This window comes from Anoplopoma fimbria, chromosome 21 (assembly GCF_027596085.1).
Source record: "Anoplopoma fimbria isolate UVic2021 breed Golden Eagle Sablefish chromosome 21, Afim_UVic_2022, whole genome shotgun sequence".
In the NCBI taxonomy this organism is placed as follows: domain Eukaryota; kingdom Metazoa; phylum Chordata; class Actinopteri; order Perciformes; family Anoplopomatidae; genus Anoplopoma; species Anoplopoma fimbria.
Window position 1 is genome coordinate 16718947 of NC_072469.1, and position 23136 is coordinate 16742082.

Sequence of the window (23136 nt, forward strand, 5' to 3'; positions counted from 1 at the left end):
ACTCCTGAGCCCCTACTGTAGATCAACCACAAGCTTCATACAACAATTCAGTCCACATCTTCACAAACCGTCCTGTGTTATAAGATCTTTACTCTTCTGTTTTTTATTCTCATTTAAATCATATGCACACTAATGTCCAACGTTGTTTGAATTGTACTTAAGATATCAGTAACTAACGTAATATTAATATCTAGAAATCTACTCCTTGACTGGCCCGTCATCTCTGTGAAACACAGAGTTTTTCTTGGCTCTTCTAGTGAAATACAATAGTTCCATTTGTCACTCTTGGCACCAGTTTGTCTGTCAGTTTAGGTGAATTTGGATCCAGTTCAGGATGCGGACTGGTTGATGCAGTTTAACTACATACAAGTGTTACTGCAACTAACTTGTGTTCTCTGAGTATATGAAGTGTTAAATGTTTATAAAAAAAATGGATTCAGAAATGAGTTTGTTCTTGCAGATTCTGCTTTTAAAAGTTAGTGACTGATTTATAATCTGCTCATCTTTTTGTCACAGTGTCGTGTGCCTCATAAATCAGCAAGTAGCAAAACTTGAATAACAGGATTTTGATGCTGTGACTAAATGCAGCTGAGACAAAGGAACTCTTATCACGCTGTGGCGCATGAACGCACACAAACACACACACACAGTAGAAACAAACTCACATGGCCATGCCAAACTGCTCCAGCCACTTCTTTTTCAGCTCTTTGGTCTTGAAAAAGAATTCAAAGCCACTCTGGCCCTGGTTATGAGTGAGGTAGAATCCGTAGGACCACTGCAGAAGGAAAGAAAAAACACACGCGTTTCAGACAGAAAATAAAACAACGGTGAATAAATAAATTGAGGGTTTACGAGTGAAACGCAAACAGAGCAGGAGGGGGCAGGAGCTGAAGGAGACGTGATGCAGGGAGACAGATGGAGACGGAGATGCAAAATGAAAGAGGGATGCTCGGGGAGAGCAAACACAAAGGCTGAAGGGCAGAGCTGACAGACAAAAACAGAGAGGAAGAGCATGAAGGAGAACAGGAAGGGAGTGTGAGGTAGCTCTGCCATATAACCGCTGGGCATCAGACAGCATGCACAGACCAGTAGGTCTGTAATCAGCCTCCATTACCCACTCCAAAGGCTAAATATTAGTCTATTAGCCTCTGTGTCAACGCACGCCTCTGTTTTTTTTCCGATGACTTCACTAAACAGATGCTTGTGAGATGCACTTTTTATGGCTCCTAGGTGGGTTTGTTGAACTTCTAGCACTCAACTCTAAAGGCTAAAAACATGCCAAGTTCACAGTGCTGTCAGGGAAGCACAGAGGTTTATCTTTTCTATTGAAAGAAAAGAGAAAAGGAAAGCAGCACTCAGAGGCATTCCCAGTGGACACCAAGACTTACGCTCAGCAGAGATATATCTCCAGCAACCAATTTGTAAAAAGAAGGAGAAGGTGTTTGTCTATCTGTCAGTTTAATTCTTTTTTGTTTGGTGTATCTTTGGAATTTAAAAGGATCACACATCGAGACTGATAATGTTAAGCACTTATTTGTTTATCTACCTTAAATATAATCAATCTGACAATTGCTCATGCCTTCTGCCATGTAGGTCAATGTGCCCAAGTGACCTATGGCAATAACAAATTTTCGGCCATTTGGGTGCAGCAGAAACATGTTGAAAACACAACATTTACATATTGTCACCTTTTAAGTTGATTTGGTTTTCTTGTTAGCATACAGCTAACTATCTGCACATCCAGCAGACACTGAACAACATTAGAATTCATTTGGAGTCTAGTTCTATCCCCCAGGTGAATGTAAGTCCAATATTCATTCTCCTTTTAGCCCTGTTTTGGTCTCCCGAGGGAAATACCAGCTGAAATACATGTAAAGCTGCAAAATCTTAAGCCATCAGCTTTAGCATGAAACATGGTGGCATAAAAGCTTCCCACTGCTCTGTACAACGATTAGACTCTAAGATTATTTTGGTTTCACCTCCAGATGACTTGCATGTAAGTGTGATTATTCTGCTACTATGATGACGGCTCTTATGGCTGCTTCTATCCGACAGCCATGTCATCTGTCACCTTTAACATTTCCAGAATAAATATGTAATCAAACAAACTGCATCATATCCGTTAGTCAGAGGTGAATGATACTGAGGTAGCTGAGGTTTCATAAAAAATATAACTTTATAAGCCCATATGGGTCTAGGCCTACTAATGTCTGCTATTTACAACATCATTATTACCCCAATCATTGTTTCCTGGCACGCCTTAGATATCATCCCTCATTATGATTGGCAATATTTTTCACCACTTGGCACTTAGTATTCATTGTTTGTGCGTGTGTGCGTGTGTGTGTGTGCGTGTGTGTGTGTGTGTGTGTGTGTGTGTGTGTGTGTGTGTGTGTGTGTGTGTGTGTGTGTAGTCAGACCCAAAGCGAGGTTTAATGATAACACCATCTGGGAGGAGGCAGACTGCTCTGGTCTGATACTTTCAGTATTATGCTGGTGAATGAACAAGACAGTGTAAAACATGTGCTGGAACAAGTGTGTATCAAATTATCTAAGAGTCTTTTCTGGTGATTATTGTGTTGTTTGTGTTATGAGCTGGAAAGATTTTAGCATGTAGTTCATTTTAGCAGCACATTAGAAATTCTGGTCACAAAAGGCAGCAGTGGGGTGTGGATGTTGGTACAGGTGCTTATAAAATACTTTTTATTTTTACTCAATTTTATGAACCTGCTTTCATCTGATAAATTGTTATGGCTGTTCGTTATGCTGAAGTAGCACTGTTAATTGGTTTGTCAGGAGTCCAACGTGGTTTCTGAGCTTTGCTGACTTAGTCATAAAGAGGCAATAATGGACTCAACAGTGCAAGACTTCCATCCATTATAGCTGATTGGTTGTTTTATGAGATGCTTATTTTGTTCTTTTTATTTTACAGAATGTTAAGAAGTATGTACTGCTATTATTGTTGCACTTTTACATGCTGTATATTACAGCAGCAGTAAAATATTGGAAGTAGTACATTGTTTTAGTCCTTTTAGGATGAATGTGGCATAAAGCCCTTGGTGAAATAACATTTCATCAAAAGCTCCTTTAGCTGTATAAAATCACTGTAAATCACCACTTAAAGTAGCTTATTGCTTTTTGAAAAGGGTGTAACACACTATAAAGCCAAAAGCTTAATGCTCAAGATATATTTTCTTTTTCAGTCAGTGACCTAAATCAGTGTGAATTCAGGGTGACTCCACCAATTACACCTGAGAAACTTAATCTTCTTTTCTATTAAAAAACTAATAAAATTAGACGTGTGCTTTGCATTTTCCTATCAGCTGTGATGTATCTGGACTAATAAGTGTTAACTGTAGAAATAAACAATTTGGATGTCGGATTTACTGTTTGATTGCCAAAAGTCCTCATTTCAGTGTGCAGCACAATATAGGAGTAGTAAAAACTGTTTCAATATTGTGTGCAAATACGAGCAATAAATGTGGCGAGCAAGCCCGGCAGATAAGAAAACAACTTGTTTTGTTTCTTTTTGACTTCAGCTTCATTTAATTGAGGCTAATGTTGCTGCACGTCTGAGGTAAAACATCATTACTGTGGCCTTGCCAAAAGTAAAATGTACTTACGGTACTCTCTTGGAACAGAAAGGGAAATGTTTACAAAAAGATGTGTTGTTGCCCTGAAATGAGTGAAAGATGTCCCAATATCTTTCCAAAGTGATAGCAAGATCTGAGACATTAAAAAACATGTTCTTTGGCATGTACATGCTGGAGGAGTAATTCACTTGGGAGACCTACTCATGCAGTCTGAGGCGATCCAGACCAAGGGCGCCAGAAGTAGGGGGTCCAAGGCCCTACTTCTTGTGCCTCTGTCCGGAATTGTGAACGAGGGTAGATAAAGTATTACAAGCAAGAAGCCAACATAGCAAGGTTGGAAGGTGTGGTGGATAGGTCAAAACAGGACTTTCACCCAGGAGACCGCTGTGTAAAACCAAGAGTAAACATTGACTTTACTCTTAGTAAATTCTTAGTCTTGTTAGTTAAAGTTGTTGTGCTTGTTACGTAACGTTATGTAAGAAAGTTTGCTAAGTATGGTTGTTGTCCATTTAAAGTAGTTCAGTTGTTACGTTACATTGTTACGTTGTTACGATGTACATATTTAACTATTTTAACACATGCCATGATCTTTTTACTAACCATAACCAAGTAGTTTTGTTGCCTCAACCTAAGCAATCATTCAACAATGTTAACCATGTGTCACTGTGCATTTCTGCAAACTTGATATAAGGTTGATATGAGCTATTTATATAACAAGTCCAGAGAAATGTACAATGCAAACATTTTCTTCAGCGACTGGGTTATTAACACTTAAGGATGAGGCTCCATCCCCTATTTTTTGGTAGGGGATACACTGCATTTTGGATTGGAGGGAAGGAGTCAGCAAAGACATAGCTCCTTTAAGATGCCACAATAAAACTATTTAAAAGGGCTGTGTCTCAAAAAGCTGCCCGTGTCAGCGTGGGTTCTCTTTAGGTACTCCGGCTTCCTCCCAGAGTCTAAATACATGCAGTTTGGGTTATTTGATGACTCTAAATTGCCCATAAATGTGAACTTGAGTGTGAATGACTGTCTGTCTCTATCTGTCAGTCCTGCAATAGGCAAATGGTCCAGGGTGTACCCTGCCTTCACCCAATGTCAGCTGGGATCGGCTCCAGCCCCACCGCGACCCTGAACAGGATAAGCGGTTACTGATAATGGATGGATGGATGGCTGTTTCTCAATAGAAACCATATCTGTGTGTGTGTGTGTGTGTGTGTGTGTGTGTGTGTGTGTGTGTGTGTGTGTGTGTGTGCGTGTGTGTGTGTGTGTGTGTGTGTGTGTAAGCGGACCTTTCGATTCTCCTTGTCTGATGTGGGGTTGTTGGTGATCTTGAAGAGGTGCAGGTCGATCACCTCTTTCATCTCGTAGTTGTCCCCTCGCCGCTTACAAACGATCACCGCGGCATCGAACAGGAAGATGTGCCTGTGATTCGAAGAGAACCATTATTTATTACTGAAGCAGAAAAGACTGCAAGTGCTCTCAATGATTACTGACTTTGTTCAAGAACTGGCATCTAACTCTAATACCCCATCATATGCCCCAGCTGTTCTTTCTACTACATCACATAAGTTATCTTTCTCCGAGACCACACAGAATGAACTGTCTGATATTTTGTTAACCATCAGCTTGTGATATGATTTGTTAAGATGTGCCCTCTTTTTTAAAGACCGGTGCAAACAGCCTTATGTATCTTCTCCAGTTGGAAACCTGCTCAAACAACCCCAAGCCCGATAACTTTTGATATGGGAGTTCCACAAGGCAGCATCTTGGGTCCTTTACTCTTTCTTCTTTATATCATTAACCCTCTCAATCAGTGTTAATACTATAATTGTCTACTATATGCCGATGACACAGACTGATAGAAATCTAATCATATCAATCATGAAAACTGCATGTTTTTATTCCCCTAAGAAAACTATATTTATCTCTGACCCCATTCATTTTGAAATCACACACTACCTAGGGCTAGGCAATATGGCCAAAATCTTCTATCACCATACAGGTCATTGTATATCTTAATAGCAATATATATCATGATATAGCGCATTTTCTGGTAATTCAATGAATAAATAGCCTGTATGAAATAACCACATGGTTTTTTATACACCTGTGTGAATTAAATACTGGACAAATGGAAAGTACTGTGTATATTCTGATATATGATTTCATCACGACATGATACTGTTGAAAGTATAAATTGTCATATTGAATTATTACCCAGTCTTAACACTAACCATCTTGGTAATAACTAAATACCCTTGTACTTCACTTTATTATGTTCTTCCGCTCCAAAACACCCAGGTGTAAGTTTTCTAACTGCACTTTGGCTTAAAGCAACACATACACTGGTAGTTTTCCAACAAAAGCACCTGATTAAGCTGCAATCAGTCAGTCAGTGTTTCAGCCAACCAGCATGTCAACCTGAAATCTCACCTGTCCTGTTTAGCTCGTTTGTCCACCGAGGCCACCCGTACCTCGCCATCCCCTTTGGGTCTCCCGTAATTACTCAGAGGCTGATTCTACAGTAAAAAGAGACAGAAAAGATTGGGTGAGATCTGACAGGAATTAAATCCATTCCAAAGAAGGCACCGCTAAAAAGAGATCAGCTTCTAATTATTTGGAAGAAACAGGTGGCTTACCAGGTTTTCGATGGATTTCTGATACTGATCTATTTCTCGCAAAGTCTCATTGTCTCGCTTGACTTCGTTGACGTACTGAGCCAAGTCCTGTAAACAAAGCAGGAAAAAACAAAAGTCTTTGCTTTGTCCCTTTCATTTCTTCTCCCTTCTGTTTCTTTCTTGTTATGCTGTTTTTCTCTCCTTCAAAAGGAACCATTACGGATGTGGGCTTGTAAATTCCAATGAGACACTGTATTTGACAATAGGCAAGTGAGCAGCCTTCGAGGGCTATAAAATAAGCAGGACTTATATATCCTGTGTCCTGTGTTTAATCATGTGTCGTTAAAAGTTGTTAAAATGTAATGTCTTGCAGTAAAGTGTGATATCTTTTAGTCCCTTTTCAGACAGGATCATGTTAGTTTGTGAGACAACACAATTGCTTTCATTGCAGGCAGCAAACATGTCACTAGGTTGAGGGAATATATTATTTCACACAGATATTCATGATGTTGGTAATTATGGTTAACACAATTGTATGTGTTAAATGCAGATATATGTTCTGATTGCATACAAAAACTAAACTTTTTGTACTTAGATGTTATGCAGTTGGCTGTGTTCTCTATACTATGTCATTTTTCTGAAAATTATATAAAAAATCACAATGCCACACGTATTTCCAGATTCTTGCAAATACACAGCCTTTGTAAAAAATAAACTGATGATGTACCTTCATGGCATCCAATGCCGTCCGCAGATTACTCTTCTCTGTGGCATCATGAGTGTGTTTGACCAGCTCCTAGTGGACAAACAATAAATAGCACACACAAAATATTTACGTAAGTGTCACATAATAACACCTCTTTCATACCATAAAAGTAATTTAAAGCATTAATGACTAGCTAACATATTGTAATGAACACCCAAAGTTAGAACTGGAAGGAGGAAAGTGAGGCTGTCAGTCATAAATGGAAAAAAACATGAATAAAGATTCATGAACATTGTTATCCTGCTGCTTACATAAAAAACAGCCACATGCCACACATGAGAACGCAATGCTTTGGCTGTAGAAATAAAATGGAAAAGGTTACTGCAGATGAATCCTGTCCTGAAATAAATCAGATATGGTGAGTGTGTGTGTGCATTCATCTATTGCAGGTGTGTGCTTGTGTGTATCTGAAATTGCTTGCCAGTGCCTGGCCTCAGCGTAAACAAGACATCTAGACCTCAGCAGTGGAGGATAAGGAAGGATGCCATGCATGTCCTTCCTACAGGCCTATACAAACTGTGTACCCACACACACACACACACACACACACACACACACACACACTGAGCCGCTAAGGGAGATATATATGTCCGCCTGGCACTGTTCAAATCCCTGGTGTCAGTCAAGCTCAACCTGGGCATTATTATCACTAGCAAAGCGACAGAGTCCTATTTATCAAGCCCTGCTCCCACCTCCACACATCCACAGAGATACAGAGGAAGGGAGTGGTCACACTGATAGTCGGGACCATACATGATGGACTCATTGAGGGAAAGTGTGGCAGTGTGTTCAGGGGGGAAGAGAAATGATGAGCGGGAGGCAGTGAGGAAGAAAGAGAGAAAGATCGGTGACAAAAAAAGAGAGAAAGAAAGAACCAACACGAGAGAAGAACTCTGGGAGCAAGAGGAAGTGACACAACATTTGTTGTACAGATTCTGGCTGTCACCATGGGGGAAAGGTACCAAGGTTCTTACGGGTTTTTTTTCCTTTAGAGGGATTTTAATGCTGTAAGGATTCTCAGATAAAATATTCAATACATGCTGTACTGCAAATCAAACAAGTATATACTGTACACCTACAGAAGCAAAGAAAGGTCATAATAATTTACATTTTATGAGCAACTGAACAACTAATGTAAAATGTTCCTATTATTGAATGCTCATTGGATACCATTGAACTTCCTAATTTAAAGAAAAAAATCCTTTTCACAAATTCCAATCGAAAAGTGTGCAGGGTCTCTCATCTGAAGGATTGATTGCTCATCATCGGTAGCCCAAATGTTCAAGTTGGAATTTTTCATCTTGAACTTAAGTTTAAGATGTATTCTAATATTGGATTCTGTATTTGTGAAGCCTTTCACAAAGAAATTACGTTTTTAACATCACAACTTGATAAAGTCAGATGGGTGCTTCTCAAAGTAAAATATTTAAATAATTCAAATTTCAACATTAAGTATTCAGTAGTAATCAAATTTGAAAAGTAGTTTTTTTCAGTTGCTTTTAAGCTTCAAATCCTTTTGGGGGTTTTGTTTTGCCTTTTTTGCTTCCATATAAAGCCTCCTAAATCAGACCATCCTATGCTCATTGATCTGCCAATGTTCAGCATTAGCATTTACAATTAACCAGAAAAAAAATAGTAAGATAAAACACACTGTGACTAAGTCCTTCCTATCGAAGGAAGGAAGAGGTGCTCCTGTCACCTCCACACATCCACCCATACACATACAGAACATTCATTCATACACATCTATTCATTAGGAGAAATGCTGCTGCTTCTCTTTTCATTAATGTACTGTACATGACACACACAGACCACCTTTAACCTCTTTAAAGTATCCTGTGAGATGAATGAGTGTGTATATGAGTTTGTATATATTAGAAAAAGGATAAGCCATGCACACACAGACGTGTATACGTGTAATGTACTCTGTGGAAGTGTAGCTTTGGTTATATAACGTAGCTATATTACAAATGCATGTAAATATTTCAACATTTTAATCATGAAAACATAATGTACCATCAACGAATATTATATGTAGTCAATTCAAAATATATCTTAGAATTCTGAGACATTTTTGAATAATTAAAATGTTTCAGTGAAGCGCTATCAACTTTTCCCTGACTTTGTAATGAGTTTCCACAGCTTCAGTTCAGCTTCACATTCGGATTGGGATTCTCACCTCTCATCGTCTGTCTCTCTTTAATTGTTTGTCTGGTCCTGTCTGCCGCACTCTGTTTCGGTCCTCGCTTCACCTTATCTATTTTCTCCCTTCTACTTCTTAATTAGCTCGATCAGATGACATTTATGTCAGACTGAGAGTCATAAAGACGCTACAGAAATAGACGACAGGAGTCTCAGAGCCTGAAGGACGAAGGCAGGGGATGGGAACCAAACATGGTCTACAGCACCACCTAGTGACAGCGAGTCCCCGTGCTCATAAAGCCTGATAAGCAATGATGAACCTTTGATGAATCAAAAACTTTCCTATGGGGCTCAGTTACTTAGCGGATGTCATCTATAAAGTCAGAAAAGACTTGTGATGTTTTGAGCTTTGATCATTTAATGACAATGACTGACATTATGTACAGATGTGAAAAGTGAGTTTTGATGGAAATATAAGTTCAAGTGCTTGTAGAAATGTTCAAATCTTGAGTGATAATAACCCAAATTATTACTATAGTACATTTAACTGTTGAACAAATAAATTACATTGTAATACAAACAAAAAATATGTAAGAAATACATCTATAATATAGGCTATTTACAGAAAAGCCATTTTATCCAAACTTGTTTGATCATCTCTTTTCTATGTATGCCTGTAAATCACTAAAATTAACATAAATTCAAAGTTTTGAAAACTTCATTAAAAATGTATGGTCTATAGACATAAAATTAAATATTGTGTTTTTTTAATTCAATTTGTCTCAAAATGATATATACATAAAGTTATGTTGCCATAGATAAAATATTCTCAGTGCATTCACAGATGAATAGGTTGACTGAAGGTTTGAAACTTGAGTTACCTGGTTTTCCAACCTTCACAGCCTAATTGGAAGGCTACAGCTCTACGCCATGATTACATGACAAGTTTATGACTATATTAAAATAGAAATTGTGTAGAATAGGTAACAGTATTGTACCTGCAGGAGGAGGGGATACTTCAAGACCCTCTGCATAGGAACCACGAGCAGATCCCTCAGTGTGAACTTGCCGTAGTTGGCTCTCTTTGAACATTCCTGTAAGACGACAATGAAGAAACAATGTTTATCTTAAAAATCATATATATTTATACAGACCATATATAGAAAGCTAACTTGTGAATGTGCAGTGTTAATCACTAGTAACATTAAAGGGTCCAAACTGTTAACCGATAAAAAAAGAGCTTAATTTAACTTTTATTTCCCTTTTAAGAAATGAGCACAGTAAAAGTAGGATTCTCATGGACCAATCTATTAGAGCTTAATAGATAATTTTACAAAAATGTATGCTGTCAGTCATGGTGTCGTCACCTGCAATGCCTAAGATACACACTTGAGGGCATTCTCTGACCATTCTGAGGTGATGAGAAATGAACACTTTACTGACTACAAATCATTTTACCTCTAGCTTCATGCGTACGTCCTCTCTGTTTTTGCAGATGTCATCCAGACTGGCAATGGCTGTTTCCACATGGCTGCAGTACTTCCCATAGATCAGCAACCTGGGGCCAATCAAACGCATGCAAAAGTAGGAATAGACAGAAAGCCAGGGTTCCTACACAATACTTTGTATAGTCTTAGCATAATTTAAGACCATTTATAATGACTGTTACACACTTTATTGAAACAACTTTTTACGGTTTGTGAACACACCGGACGAGAATAAATAGAGGTAACAAAGTCTATGGCCTACCTCTCTTTGAAAGTAATGAAGATCTGGTAAAGGTTCTGGGCACTTCTGTGGTGGATGGACTCTTGGATTTCCACCAGTAAACATTTGTGAACTTTAACCAAATCCTGAAACACAACAGCAAAGATCCTTTAATGTTGATCAGTCAAAATTATGTTACTTTCACCTTGAGTATTTTCATTATCAATCAATATGCAAAATATTTTCTTGATTTTTCCATTGAACCTTTTGTAAGCAATTTTGAAAGCCCAAATTGATGACATCAAATTGTTTGTTATATCCAACAGCCCCTAAAGCCAAATATATTTAGTGTATTATCACATAGAAAAACAAAAGCAGTAAATCCTCACAATTAAGAAGGTAGAATAAGGACATGTTTGGTTTTATCAAAATAGTCATACTTCTGCCAACCAGCTATTAGATTCTCATTTCTATGGAGCCCGGAACGGAGATGGAGGGAAAAATAATCCAAAATTGAAAAAGGAAGTACTTTTATAAGATTATATAAAGATCTCGCAAAACTTTTTATTTTAGCTAAAAGAGAAAAAAAAACCCACAGAGAACACAAAAGTTTCTCAGGAAAAAGTATTTTTATCTTTTTTTTCTCCTCCCCAATGTCCCCTTAGAGGTTCTGTACATTTCAGCTGAAACTAAACATTTTAATAGTTGCACACTGTATTTAATTGAATTTGTTGTTCTCTTTTAACAGTAATGTGTAACAGGCAAACAGTATGCTTTGTCATTGTGAGCATATTAGCATGCTGACATTAGCATTTCCCCAAAGATACAGAGCTGCTAGCAAGTCTGTAGACTCTTCCTCTTGTTACTTATTTCTATGTATTTAAAGCTGTATGGGCAGTTGTGTTTCAATTTGGAAAAATGTGGAATCTGTGTTTTCACTACTGTGACATATAATGTGTGTTCAGTGAAAAAAGGCCTTCAATAAAGACTTTAGTGACCTTGAGTTGACCTAGTTGGATCATTACCCTGTAAAGACAATGACTTACCGGGATATTCACAAACACCTTTTCCATCTCGGCCATGGATAGAAACATGGTGAGGGGCGTCATAAAGTGCTGCAGCAGAGATGAAGAGAGAATGTGAGAGAATGAACCTCGTCCCCTCCGGAGTTAGAGTGGGAAAGGCATTGTGCAAGAAGCTATTATATTGTGGAGCCAAGTTGCAAAGAGCTGCAGTCAGCAAAAACAAGGAGGACTGTCTGGGTCACGACAATAATCTCATTTTCAGAGTTTGCAATTTAATGATTTCCTCTCAGGAAACTCCCGCCGCATAGTCACCTCTACATCTCAAAGGAGCGGGCGAGCACAAACTAACTTCCACCATCCACTTCATATCGAAAGCCATCTACTTAATACTCTCTGCTGGGAGAGAAGGCAAGGTCTTTTTACAGACGTGAAAGTACACAAGAGGGAGAAGACAAGTAGCTGTGGCTGGGGGGTGAGAGACTGGGGGCCTCCCTCCCACAAAAAAAAGTGCAGGGTAAGGTGGAAAACATCCACGACAAAAGGTCTTTTTTTATAGTTTGGTGCTGGGAATACTCATTACCCACTACTAATTTCGAAAATAAAAATATAAATTTCTCTAAGGGAGTACAGATTTGTTACACTTCTCATTATTTTTTCCATTATACCCTAAATAACAGTTTTTGCAGTTTCTTATATTGCAAGTGATAAGGAGGCCAAATTGATTTCTCGTGCTCTTGTCATGCTTTCACTGCATAGAATCAATGGAGTGGGACTATTTTCACCCTTAGAAAGTTAACTTTATTCTAATTTTTGTCCGACTGTAGTTGAGTGTTGGCTCACATTAACAGAGGATAAAGAATAATATGATTTATTTCAGATATTGGTTGGAAATAAAAATGTTGATTGATAATGTGTATTATTTTCTGATACTGAAATATTGTAGTTTTTCTAGGTCTTGATGTTAGTTTATATAACTACTAGTGGGATAAATAAAGTTGTATTGTATTGTATTGTATTGTATTGTAAGAATAATATGATTTATTTCAGATATTGGTTGGAAATAAAAATGTTGATTGATAATGTGTATTATTTTCTGATACTGAAATATTGTAGTTTTTCTAGGTCTTGATGTTAGTTTATATAACTACTGTTAACTTACAGGAAAGGTGTTTTTTTACAGACATTTGCTTTTAAAAGTCACTCAGAGTGTAGAACAATTTTGCAGTTTGAAAACTGCAGAGGACCCACTTGGTTAAATTAGTCTCAAATCATCTCAAGACTGATGATCTAGGACCAGTGTTTCCCAGCTTGAGAGTCTGAATCTCTAATGGGGTTAAGGGATAAATTTAAGGCGATGTGTGATTATTTATGTGACAGTGAAGAGGAAAAATATTGTTGCGCTACTCAAACTTATTGCATATTCTTTTGTACCGTTTTGCCTGTACAGGTTAAACAAAAAAAACAATTGCATAAATACAAAAATATTCAGCACAAAACATTATAATTTACAGTGTCACTAGAAGTTACAATAACGAGCCCATTTAGTGAGTCAGTACCTTCTCTATAGACTCCAGGGTCTCAGTGTATTTCTCCTCTGTCTGCTTAATCTCTGTTAAACAGCAACTCCTGATGTCAGTCTCTGCTTGCTTCTGGAACGCCTACACACACACACACACACACACACACACACACACACACACACACACACACACACACACACACACACACACACAGGACTGTTACTATGTGTCAGCGCTGTGGGCTGACAAACTGTTGAGTTTTCAACCAGATGTAGTCTACCCAACCCTTTGAGCAAGGTCAGAGTCACACATGCTGGCTAGATTGTCTGCCAAATATGATTTGAGTAGGAGGTACCATCATCTGTTAATGACCTAAGCATTTATAGTGTGCTTAAATATACAAAATAACTAAATAAATTCTGAACATTTAAAAAGTATCGAATGTGAATTTCCATTGTGTATAAACTAAACTTCGTTTGAGCTTAAATCTAAAGAATTTTGTAAATAGCATTTCAAAGGCAGACAGATACTTTTAATATCATGTTGATACTGCTTTCTACATTTCGGTTCACTTTCACTAACAATGGTTCATCAGCTAGGTGTCTTGAAGCTCCATGAGGCAATTTCACACACTAGCAGCCCAAAAATGGACTTCAATGCTGTCATGTAAATATTACATTCATATGTATAAATGCACACATACAAATATCGAGCACAGTATATTTTGTTCATGCTCTCACATCACACTATCACTGTGCACATTGCGGTAAATGTTATGAGTTCTCTTTGAAGGTCAAATACTCCGGTCAGGGCGTTCTAGTGCCTGGCCGTACGATGGAAAAGGAACAGAGACACATAAAGAAGGATGAGCTCATGCTGCAGAGAAACCAGATCAAAGAAACCCAGTTTCACTAACTGATAAGGCCCTCAGAAAGTCTAAACCAAGAGCCGCCTTCCTTTATTAGGGACCTATCATATTCAACTCATAAAAGTCTATATAACATGATGCGCACTCTGTTTAAGCACCTTTTAGTTGCTGAACTTCTCAGTACTGCTAGGCCCGTGCATGTATAACTGCTGGGCGATATACCCTGTTATCCTTCAATAAATGTCACATTTGTTTTAAGATGAATCCGGTGTAGAAGCCTGTCTTGTTTCCACTCAACAATGCCCAGATTTAGCCATGAGAATGTGTACGCTAAATATGAAGCTACAGCTAGCGGCCTAGCTTAGCACAAAGACTGGAAGGCAGTGATGGGGGAAAAAACTGTCTCTGTCCAAGGAAGCTCAGTAATTAACATCTTAAAACTTGTTTGTTTAACCCAAACCAAAACTAAAACAGTAAAATTGACAAGTTATAATTTTATGGGGGGTTCTCTCAGCTGGTTGCTTGCCGCTTCACTGGTAACATTATAGTCTATGATAATAGTAAAGAAGTCACTGTGTCGGACCAAGAAATAGTTCAGCATAATTCCCCGAAAAACTTTTTGTACAAATTAAACAAACAAAACATACTGTTTTCTGTCTTAATTAGTGAACTTTAGAGGTGCGGGTAGGCAGATTTTGTTACCTACATATAGTCATGTTAGCTTCCAGCTTTTATGCTAGGCTAAGCTAATTGACCACTGGCTCTATAGCTTCACATTCAATTAACGTTCAAACATAAGAGTAGATGAAATCTTCTTATCTCTCACTCTTGGCAGGAAAGCAAAGTTTGCATATTTCATGTAATGTCCAACAATTTCTTTAATGCACTTCATAATTAAATGTGTCGAGTGCCAATCTCAGTCATGGTAAAGATGTGAAGCAAAAGAGAGGAGGACTAACCGGAGGAGGGACGGCTTCTGTCTTCATCAGGTCCTCATAGATCTCTCCTCCATCTTCATCGTCATACACACAGTCGTACAGATCTTCCTCATCCTCCACCCCGTTCTCGCTGTACCACAGATGACATAATATCATACTGACATCACATCACATCACACAGCTGTTTGAGTTTTAGTCAATGGTTTTTCCCCCTCATGACATGCCACATGAAAGGTTCCCGCAAAATCACACACAGTTCTGGTTTTATAGAATGGATTTTAATACTTTACTACAAATCTTGTTAGCTGCGGACAACACTTAATCCATGGCTGTGAAAGTGGCTCAGAAAGACTCTCACACACACACATACACACACAAGCAAAGACTGTTATGTGTGACGCCATAGGCCTGTTCTGACTGCTCCCAACTGAGCCAATTACTGTACCTTAGCAACTGGGTAACATGACATGACTCAGTGCTTATGTGTATGTGTTCTTGCACTTTTTTGCATGTGCACATAGCATGCTATATTGACCAGCAGTGACAGATATTCTTATTTGCGTAGAAAGCAAACAAGTAGCCTTTACTGCACTCATTGTACTAGTGGAGAGATACCCCTGAAATGAATACAAGAACAAACACGATCCAAACATATTTCAAGACACTAAAAGTAAAAAGATATCTCTTATTATATGAGTTATATAATTACTTTTTTTTATACAATCAAATGTGATTTGGGATTACTTGCTAGCCCTAGCCAGTAGTGCCACGACACAGGTGTGTGTTTGGATCTTAGTAAGAAGAAACTTTGTTTTACGTTTCCAAAAGAGCATGGTTAGTTTCTCTATCATCTTTAAATTCTTGATCTAACAATGTTGGAGGGTGAAGGAGATGTGGCTTGAAACAACCAGCTCTCATAATCTGGCTCACTCTGAAATGCATCATGTTACAGAAGATAAAGACCTTTAGAGTTTAAAGGCTCTGGAAATCCTTAATCCACCTCTGACTATGAAAGAGAGCCCAACATGAATAAAAAAGGGAAAATTTTAACCGTTTTGGTTATTTCTCACATTTCTGTATTTCTCTTTTGCTCATCTCACTGGTGTGAAGTAGGCTTCAGTTGGAAAAAGGGGATGTCATATACTGACACCATTCATAATGTGATGGCATTTTATGGGTTGTGTAGTCTTGTAGTTTATTAGGTCATTAAAATCTAATGTAATATAGAACTTCTCGAGATTTAAAGTTTAAAGGGGCTTTAAAATATTTTACAAGTACTTTTGTACTTCAGTTCAATTGCCTACAAAATATGTAAATATTAAAGAGGAGAAAAAAATGTTGTACCTGTAATACAATTTCCACACTAAATAAAAGTTCAACATATACCTATTCCAGCCACATATTGGGTATATTTTTTTTCAAGCCCCCTTGATGTATCTTCTTAATAATTAGATTTACTCAAGGGACCAAGAAGCAGCCTGTCACTGAGCTGGTGTTGCATTAAAGTGAATTAAGCCAATTATAAACCAAAGAAGAAGCTTGACAGGTAATATACAGAACATGCTCTTTATCTGATGTAATCCTTGCTCTGACAGTTTGTTATGTCCATTTGCTGCTGGACACTGAGCAGATGGGAGTTGAGAGGTGAACACTGCTCTGTTCAGTGTCATCCAGGCTGCCAATGCCAACTCCCATCCACGGCTGGCTGCTGTCAGGCGGCTGTTTTCCTCACTACTACTGACTAGTGGGCTGCTTCCTACTCCAGGAGCTGTCAGCGCTGAACACAGACCAGAGCACCGTGTCAGGGTTGGCCTTCCAAACAGCCTTTTTACTGTAAGATTATCTGTCTCCACTGACTTATATCACCACACAAGCTACAGTGGCTCTGCACTTAAAATGCAACTCAAAACCAATCCCTTATTTTTCCATATTTATTAATGGTTTGTGCTTAGGTCCAGGAAGATACATTTCACTCTAACCAACAAACTATAAGTCTTATCAATCAGAAGGCGACTACACTGGCTGACTATAGGAAGACATTCACTACAGCACGACTATCTTTCGGATTCAGTTTTTATTGCTGCATTGTAGTTAGAAAAAGGGTTTATGTCAGGAGTTGTTTGCAATATGCTTTGTGACTTTGTTCCTTATTCACTTTTAATATTTTTTGTTTTGATTAAGTTCTTTAAGAAGTAAATTGTCAAAAACATCAATCAGATGATGTTTTATTTCATCATATGTTAATGGAATCTGGCTTGCCAGCAGCCTGCAAGACTTCATGTTCAAATGTTATTAGAAAAGAAGAAATTTCAGTTTGTTTTTTCAGGTTAATTTGATGTCCCTAAAACAATTCCTTCAAGTTCAAAAGGGCTTTAACGGTATTTCTAAATGTGTAAATACGTCATTTAAATATGCAACACTTTCATATGTGTGTGGGGAATAATAGGGTGTGAAAACTGGCTGAAAAAAGTGTTCAGGAATACGCGACTTGCAGTTCACTAAGAAAAGAGTGGGGGGAGCTCATGCTGAAAGCTTTGGAGGAGGTGGCTGCCTTCCAGTCAACACCCAGGGAACAAATGTTATCTGCGTCCACAAAACAGCCTGTAGATTTTTGTATGGGACACTTGGGACTAAATTAACAAATTACTTTTTAAAAAGAAGTTCTTGTGAAAGTCCTCATAAGTATGTAAAAGAGAAAGGTAAGTATAATGTTTCGGAGAGGAGACGTACTCTATAAGGTCCTCCAGGTGGTTGTAGATATCCTCATCTTCAACACTCTCTTCGGATGGATAGGGCCTTGAAATGGAATCAGAGAGCATCATCATTATATACCCCGCCATTGATTACCTAGTGGATTGTGTCATGTTTCACATATTATTGTATCGAGTCATATCACTTCCACATACCTGATTCCAGTTTGTTGTGCAATCATTGTGTGGGAAAGTTTAGAGAGTGTGTCCATAACCTGCAATGGAAATAAGAAAATGTTATCATATGAATATTATTGGTTGTTTGGATCTTGGTGCTCTGGTGCAGATGCATTTCTAAGCGGAGGCACATGAGGGCAGCATTCTCAAACACTCCGCTGCAGACACATATTGTAACTGTGTCACTGATTTGTGTGCATAACAAACACATAGTTACATTCCATGAGAGCTACTTTAGTCGTGCAAGCCAACTTGTATTCTGAAAAATAAGCAATTAATATATATAATCATACTATATCAATTTGGTTTAATTCAGCATTTTAGCAAATTTTGTGTTGCATCTGAAATCACGCACAAAGCCCATTCAGATATATTTAGACATATAATGAGAGGGGAAGAATGAGAGAGAGGTAAACCAGAGATAGAATGATGTCACTGCACAGGAGAATGACTCATTGGACACACAGTCAGTACAGTAGCCGCAGATCAGAGTCACATGTAATTGACACAGTAATTGATCGTGCCGTGAAGTTAACCACATGCACGAGTGGGCTGACATGATTGCTAATAGTATGACATGTCATTTCACGCTGCTGTGCTCAGTCCTGCCGGTGCCCTTGAACTTCTCTGTGTGTGTTTGTTTGTGACCAGCTTGACTTATCACCATTGAACTCACCGGCCGAACGAGCGATACACTTAAAGTATCTGAGTCAACGCTCGACAGGGGAGCTCTGCTAATTCACGTTTTTTTTTGCAACCCTGGAAAACAGCCAGAGAACCTCTTTTTGTGGGTCATCTGTCCGCTGACATAACGTGCGGACGTGCCGATGCAAACAGGCCTGCACGCTTGCATTCACGCACACACACACACACACATCACAGATGTAACAGTAGATACATCTGGCCTGGAGCATCAGCTCTCGGAGATCAATACTGATCACACAACTGGCCTTTCCCTTCCGCCAACAGCGAGCAGAATAAACAGTGGAACACAAAGGACAGAGTATCTGCTAAACAACCTTTAAACCTGCTAAACAAAGTGTTCGTCAAATGTTGGAGGCTGAACATTGGTGGACTTTAGCTTTTTTTAGTGTCAGTATTCAGTGTTTTTTAATTGAAAAAAAAACCTTTTCATTTTAATTGATAGGCAGACGAGTGTTTATCACTTGCATCACTTGCACATTATATGATCAATCAAAAGGTATCACGTTCATCAAAAAGAAGTTGGACGACACTGACTGACATTCCATAAATCTGTCAAAGTCTGTCTTTGATGAAGCATTTTTATCACCACAGATTCACTCACTAAGTCAACTAGAAATATTATTAAATTTTTGTTTTCTTGATAGATGTCAAACCTTCTACTTTATGATACATGATATTGGAGGATTTTTTATTGTAATTATGATACGGATTAAATGCGTTATGTCCGGAAAAACAGGATTTTGAGGCATTGTGGCTCCATACAATCCCATATACCTCCACAAATGAGGTACAGCTGGCTGTTTGTAGCCAGAGAGGCAAAACCCAGGGCAAAAAAGTATGCAACGCGCTCGCTGCTGTCTGTTTATAGGCGATGGGGAGTATTATCGCAGCTCGAGACCACGCTACCAACTAGCAGCATAACACACACAAATCTCCTATCAAACTATTGGCAGTCACGTTGCATCGTGGGTAATATAGGCCCCAGGTTTTGACATGAAGAAGAATTTGTAAACGCTGCATCAATTTTAACACTTTTTGTTAACACTCTCCCTCATAAGTCTGACAACGTTATGAGTCCAATGCTTAATCGACTCTTTTAAGCTTATTGCAAGATGAGCAACATTTTGATCCACTCAGATCTTTTCTCATCTGGATCAAGGCACCCGGACTGTTAGCCTCGAATGAGTGCACTTCATCATAAAACTCAAAGAGAATCTTCCTCCGTCCAGTTCTTAATCCTTTCAGAGTTATCAGATAAGTCGATAGAGTTCTCCTTCCACTAATAAATGAAGGGCATGACATCCAGACGCCAGTTGGCAGGTACAGCGTGTCCGAAAGCTGAAGATCCACTGCTTGCTGAACAGAGCTTTGGAAGCTTTCCATTTTATGCTGGCAGTCAAGCTTGGGGGACGAGTCGATTGCTTTTTGGCTTCATCGGATACATGAGTCACACTCATTCGCAACAAAACTGACCATCTGCACACAACCAAGAGGCGTCTCTGAAGATTCACATGTATTACATCCACAAGCGCGGTCGCACCACTGTTAATAGAAATGTCAATAAAATCACAAGGGTAATGAGAGGTTTAATTACAAATGGCAATAATTTCAGCCGGGAAGCAAAGAATATGGATGATCACTCTGCTGTTCATAGAGCTGCAAAAATGCATCATGATTCAACCGTTACAAGGACTCAAGTGCAGGACTGGTACAGCATCTGTTCTTTGAAGCTGCATCGAGCAACTGTGTCATCATGAAACAGCAAAAAAGCTGCCCCCTACAGTAAGATATCATCTAAGGCTTCCAAATGAAAAAGCTCAAAGGTCATGCATTTACTTTGGTGTCCAGAGTGTGCACATAAAGGCCACAGAGGCTCGGCAGCCGTGTAGCAGATGAGTGTTGATACAAGGGGACACTGGCCCTCTGATGGAGGCTAATAAACCTGCCCTGTCTGACCTTGGCTGCACCGCTTGATCTATAGATTCACACTAGAGCAATTAAAGCAGTACACAGTGTGTTTGTGTATGTGTGCGTGTGTGTGTGTGTGTGTGTGTGTGTGTGTGTGTGCTGGCAGGTGTGTGTCAGTAGCACTTTGTCTGCTTTCAGTGAATTTCTAAAGCTACAATCAAAGTGTTTATTTAATTATTAACATACAGTGCAAGTACAAGTCAAAAACTGGAGCTATTTAATTTAAATGTATATATATATAAATATATTAAGTTTAATCATACAATAGCATACAAAAACTCTCTATTGAAATCCCAGATAATATACTGTACATAAAATGTTCTTTCATACTTAATTTTGTTGTCAATATCCAAATGGATGTTTTCAAAAAAAGATCAATATTGGCCTCGTTCATCCTTCCACATAGAACATTCTATCCTTAGGGAACAAAAAAAAAAGAAAATTTCTTATATCTGATCACCTCCTTATTATCTGAGACTCCATGTTTCATGGTAGAAGGCACCTCAAGAAAATGGGTGATGCATTTTAGATGTATGACATGCCAACAGTTCTTTTGGTTTCACACATGAGCCAGTATGATGTCCCAGTTTCCCACACTACGCTTTTAATTCCTTCTTTCTGTTGCTTTGCCTTCCAAACCAAGAAGAAGAACACATTATTCCTGTTTACAGATTATAATTGAGGTCACCTCCCCACTTCTGAAATCAGTGCTGAAAATGGTGCTTAACTGCAGCGCTTTAAAGGAAAACAAACCGAACCGCATGCTGTGTCAAAATGACTAAAACCCACTTAGCTTTATTAGCTTGTCTGGGCCATTTAGTGAATCCCAAATAAAAAGCAGTACTCTCAATTTTCACTGCAGTCTTGGGTCATTTGCCCAAAATGAATAGTCACTCCGTGTCCATACCCTTGTCCCTGTTTCATTTTTACACATAATGCATGTATTGGAAACAAACCACTCAGAGTTTCACATGAAAGCCTCCTGTGACTTTCTAACTGAGGCTGATTTACTTTAAGGTATTCTCACCACCACATATAAGAAAAACCAGTAGAGAAATGGGAGGGTGGTTGATCCGACCACAGCAAACAAGCAGGTGTGAGAGAACCTTCACATGGTGTTAGCATCATCTGCAGCCCTCGCTGACCGTTACTTTAGAGGATTTTCCCACCTGATGCTTTGGAGCAGGTATTTCAAAGACTGGAGCACTTCCTCAGCATACTGATTAGTTTATTAAAGTCTTGAGAGTTTACTGCGTTAGTTTTCTGCACAAAAGACCCTAAAAAGAATGAGTGTGAAGGGTGTCAAATTATGTTTGACACCCTTCACACTCAAAGGTTCTATGACGTTTAGCCTGAAAGAAAGTCCTCGCTGCACCAGTGAAGGAACTAAGCGCCCCAACTTGGCACTTTTGAAAGATAACACCTAAAAGGTTTTTAGGGTTGAAAATGTAATATTGTTTTTGTCTTTTTTTCATCTCATATCAATCAACAAGCTTTGAAAACGATCACTGTTTACTCAATGAATCTCATTTTTGATGGCAACGCTTGATAAAACATTCATGAAAAGAATGAAAGGAAGTCAGAATTTTTTTATTTTTTGTTTCAGGGAGAAAACCAAAAGACTCTTCTCTCAGACTCTTTTTACCTTCAAAGATTTTGGTACTAAAAAGGACATTTGAACATTTAACAGCCTCCTCTCTTTCTCTGTTATTGTGCCTCGTGGCAAACTTTTGATGCTAAATTCACATAAAAAAACATTTGCATAAAAATACACAATGGAGAGAGCAAATACAATGTAGGTTGGCATATAAAATGATGTGTGTGTGACTTCAGCTTGTTTCGCATGTGATGTTGATGATTATTATTTGTGCTTATACGTATACATGAATGTGTGTGTGTGTGTGTGTGTGTGTGTGTGTGTGTGTGTGTGTGTGTGTGTGTGTGTGTGTTTGTTTGACAGATGCAGCCGGTGTATAAAATTCTATCCACATACAGAGGAGCCAATAAAAGCCTGATTGGCTCGGAGAGAGAGACTAGCTAATGTTTGGCAATCAGTGCCATGGCTCATTAACGCCCATAATACATAATTAGTGTGTTTGGATTATACAGACGTGTAGCTGATTGGAATGCGACACACGCTTGCCATTTTCTCCTCAGTCCTCATTGCCTTCATCACTTAGTCCACTGCTCTGCTCATCAAACACTGCTTTACTTGCGTCATCTCAACAGTCGTGCATATAGTCAAGACGGCAGAGATTCCTAGGAAATCCGCGTCCATATTAAACTTTTTCTTTGGGTTTCTTTGGACCTCCATCCGCAAGAAGAGCTTTTTGAAAACACACCCCAGAGTGAAATA

General features: G+C 38.6%; 1 protein-coding gene across 1 annotated transcript in view; it reads right to left on the minus strand.

Moving 5' to 3' along the window:
- LOC129110674 (guanine nucleotide exchange factor VAV3) overlaps positions 1-23136 on the minus strand; it is an 85542-nt gene that overhangs the window by 29806 nt on the left and 32600 nt on the right. Inside the window, exons 3-15 of the mRNA XM_054622834.1 lie at positions 18087-18145; positions 17911-17976; positions 15202-15310; positions 13411-13512; positions 11876-11944; positions 10872-10975; positions 10581-10680; positions 10121-10216; positions 6942-7010; positions 6236-6322; positions 6030-6115; positions 4886-5018; positions 666-775 (exon numbers count right to left, since the gene is read on the minus strand). Coding sequence (XP_054478809.1) covers positions 666-775; positions 4886-5018; positions 6030-6115; positions 6236-6322; positions 6942-7010; positions 10121-10216; positions 10581-10680; positions 10872-10975; positions 11876-11944; positions 13411-13512; positions 15202-15310; positions 17911-17976; positions 18087-18145 — 1190 coding nt within the window. The remainder of the gene's footprint in view (positions 1-665; positions 776-4885; positions 5019-6029; positions 6116-6235; positions 6323-6941; positions 7011-10120; positions 10217-10580; positions 10681-10871; positions 10976-11875; positions 11945-13410; positions 13513-15201; positions 15311-17910; positions 17977-18086; positions 18146-23136) is intronic.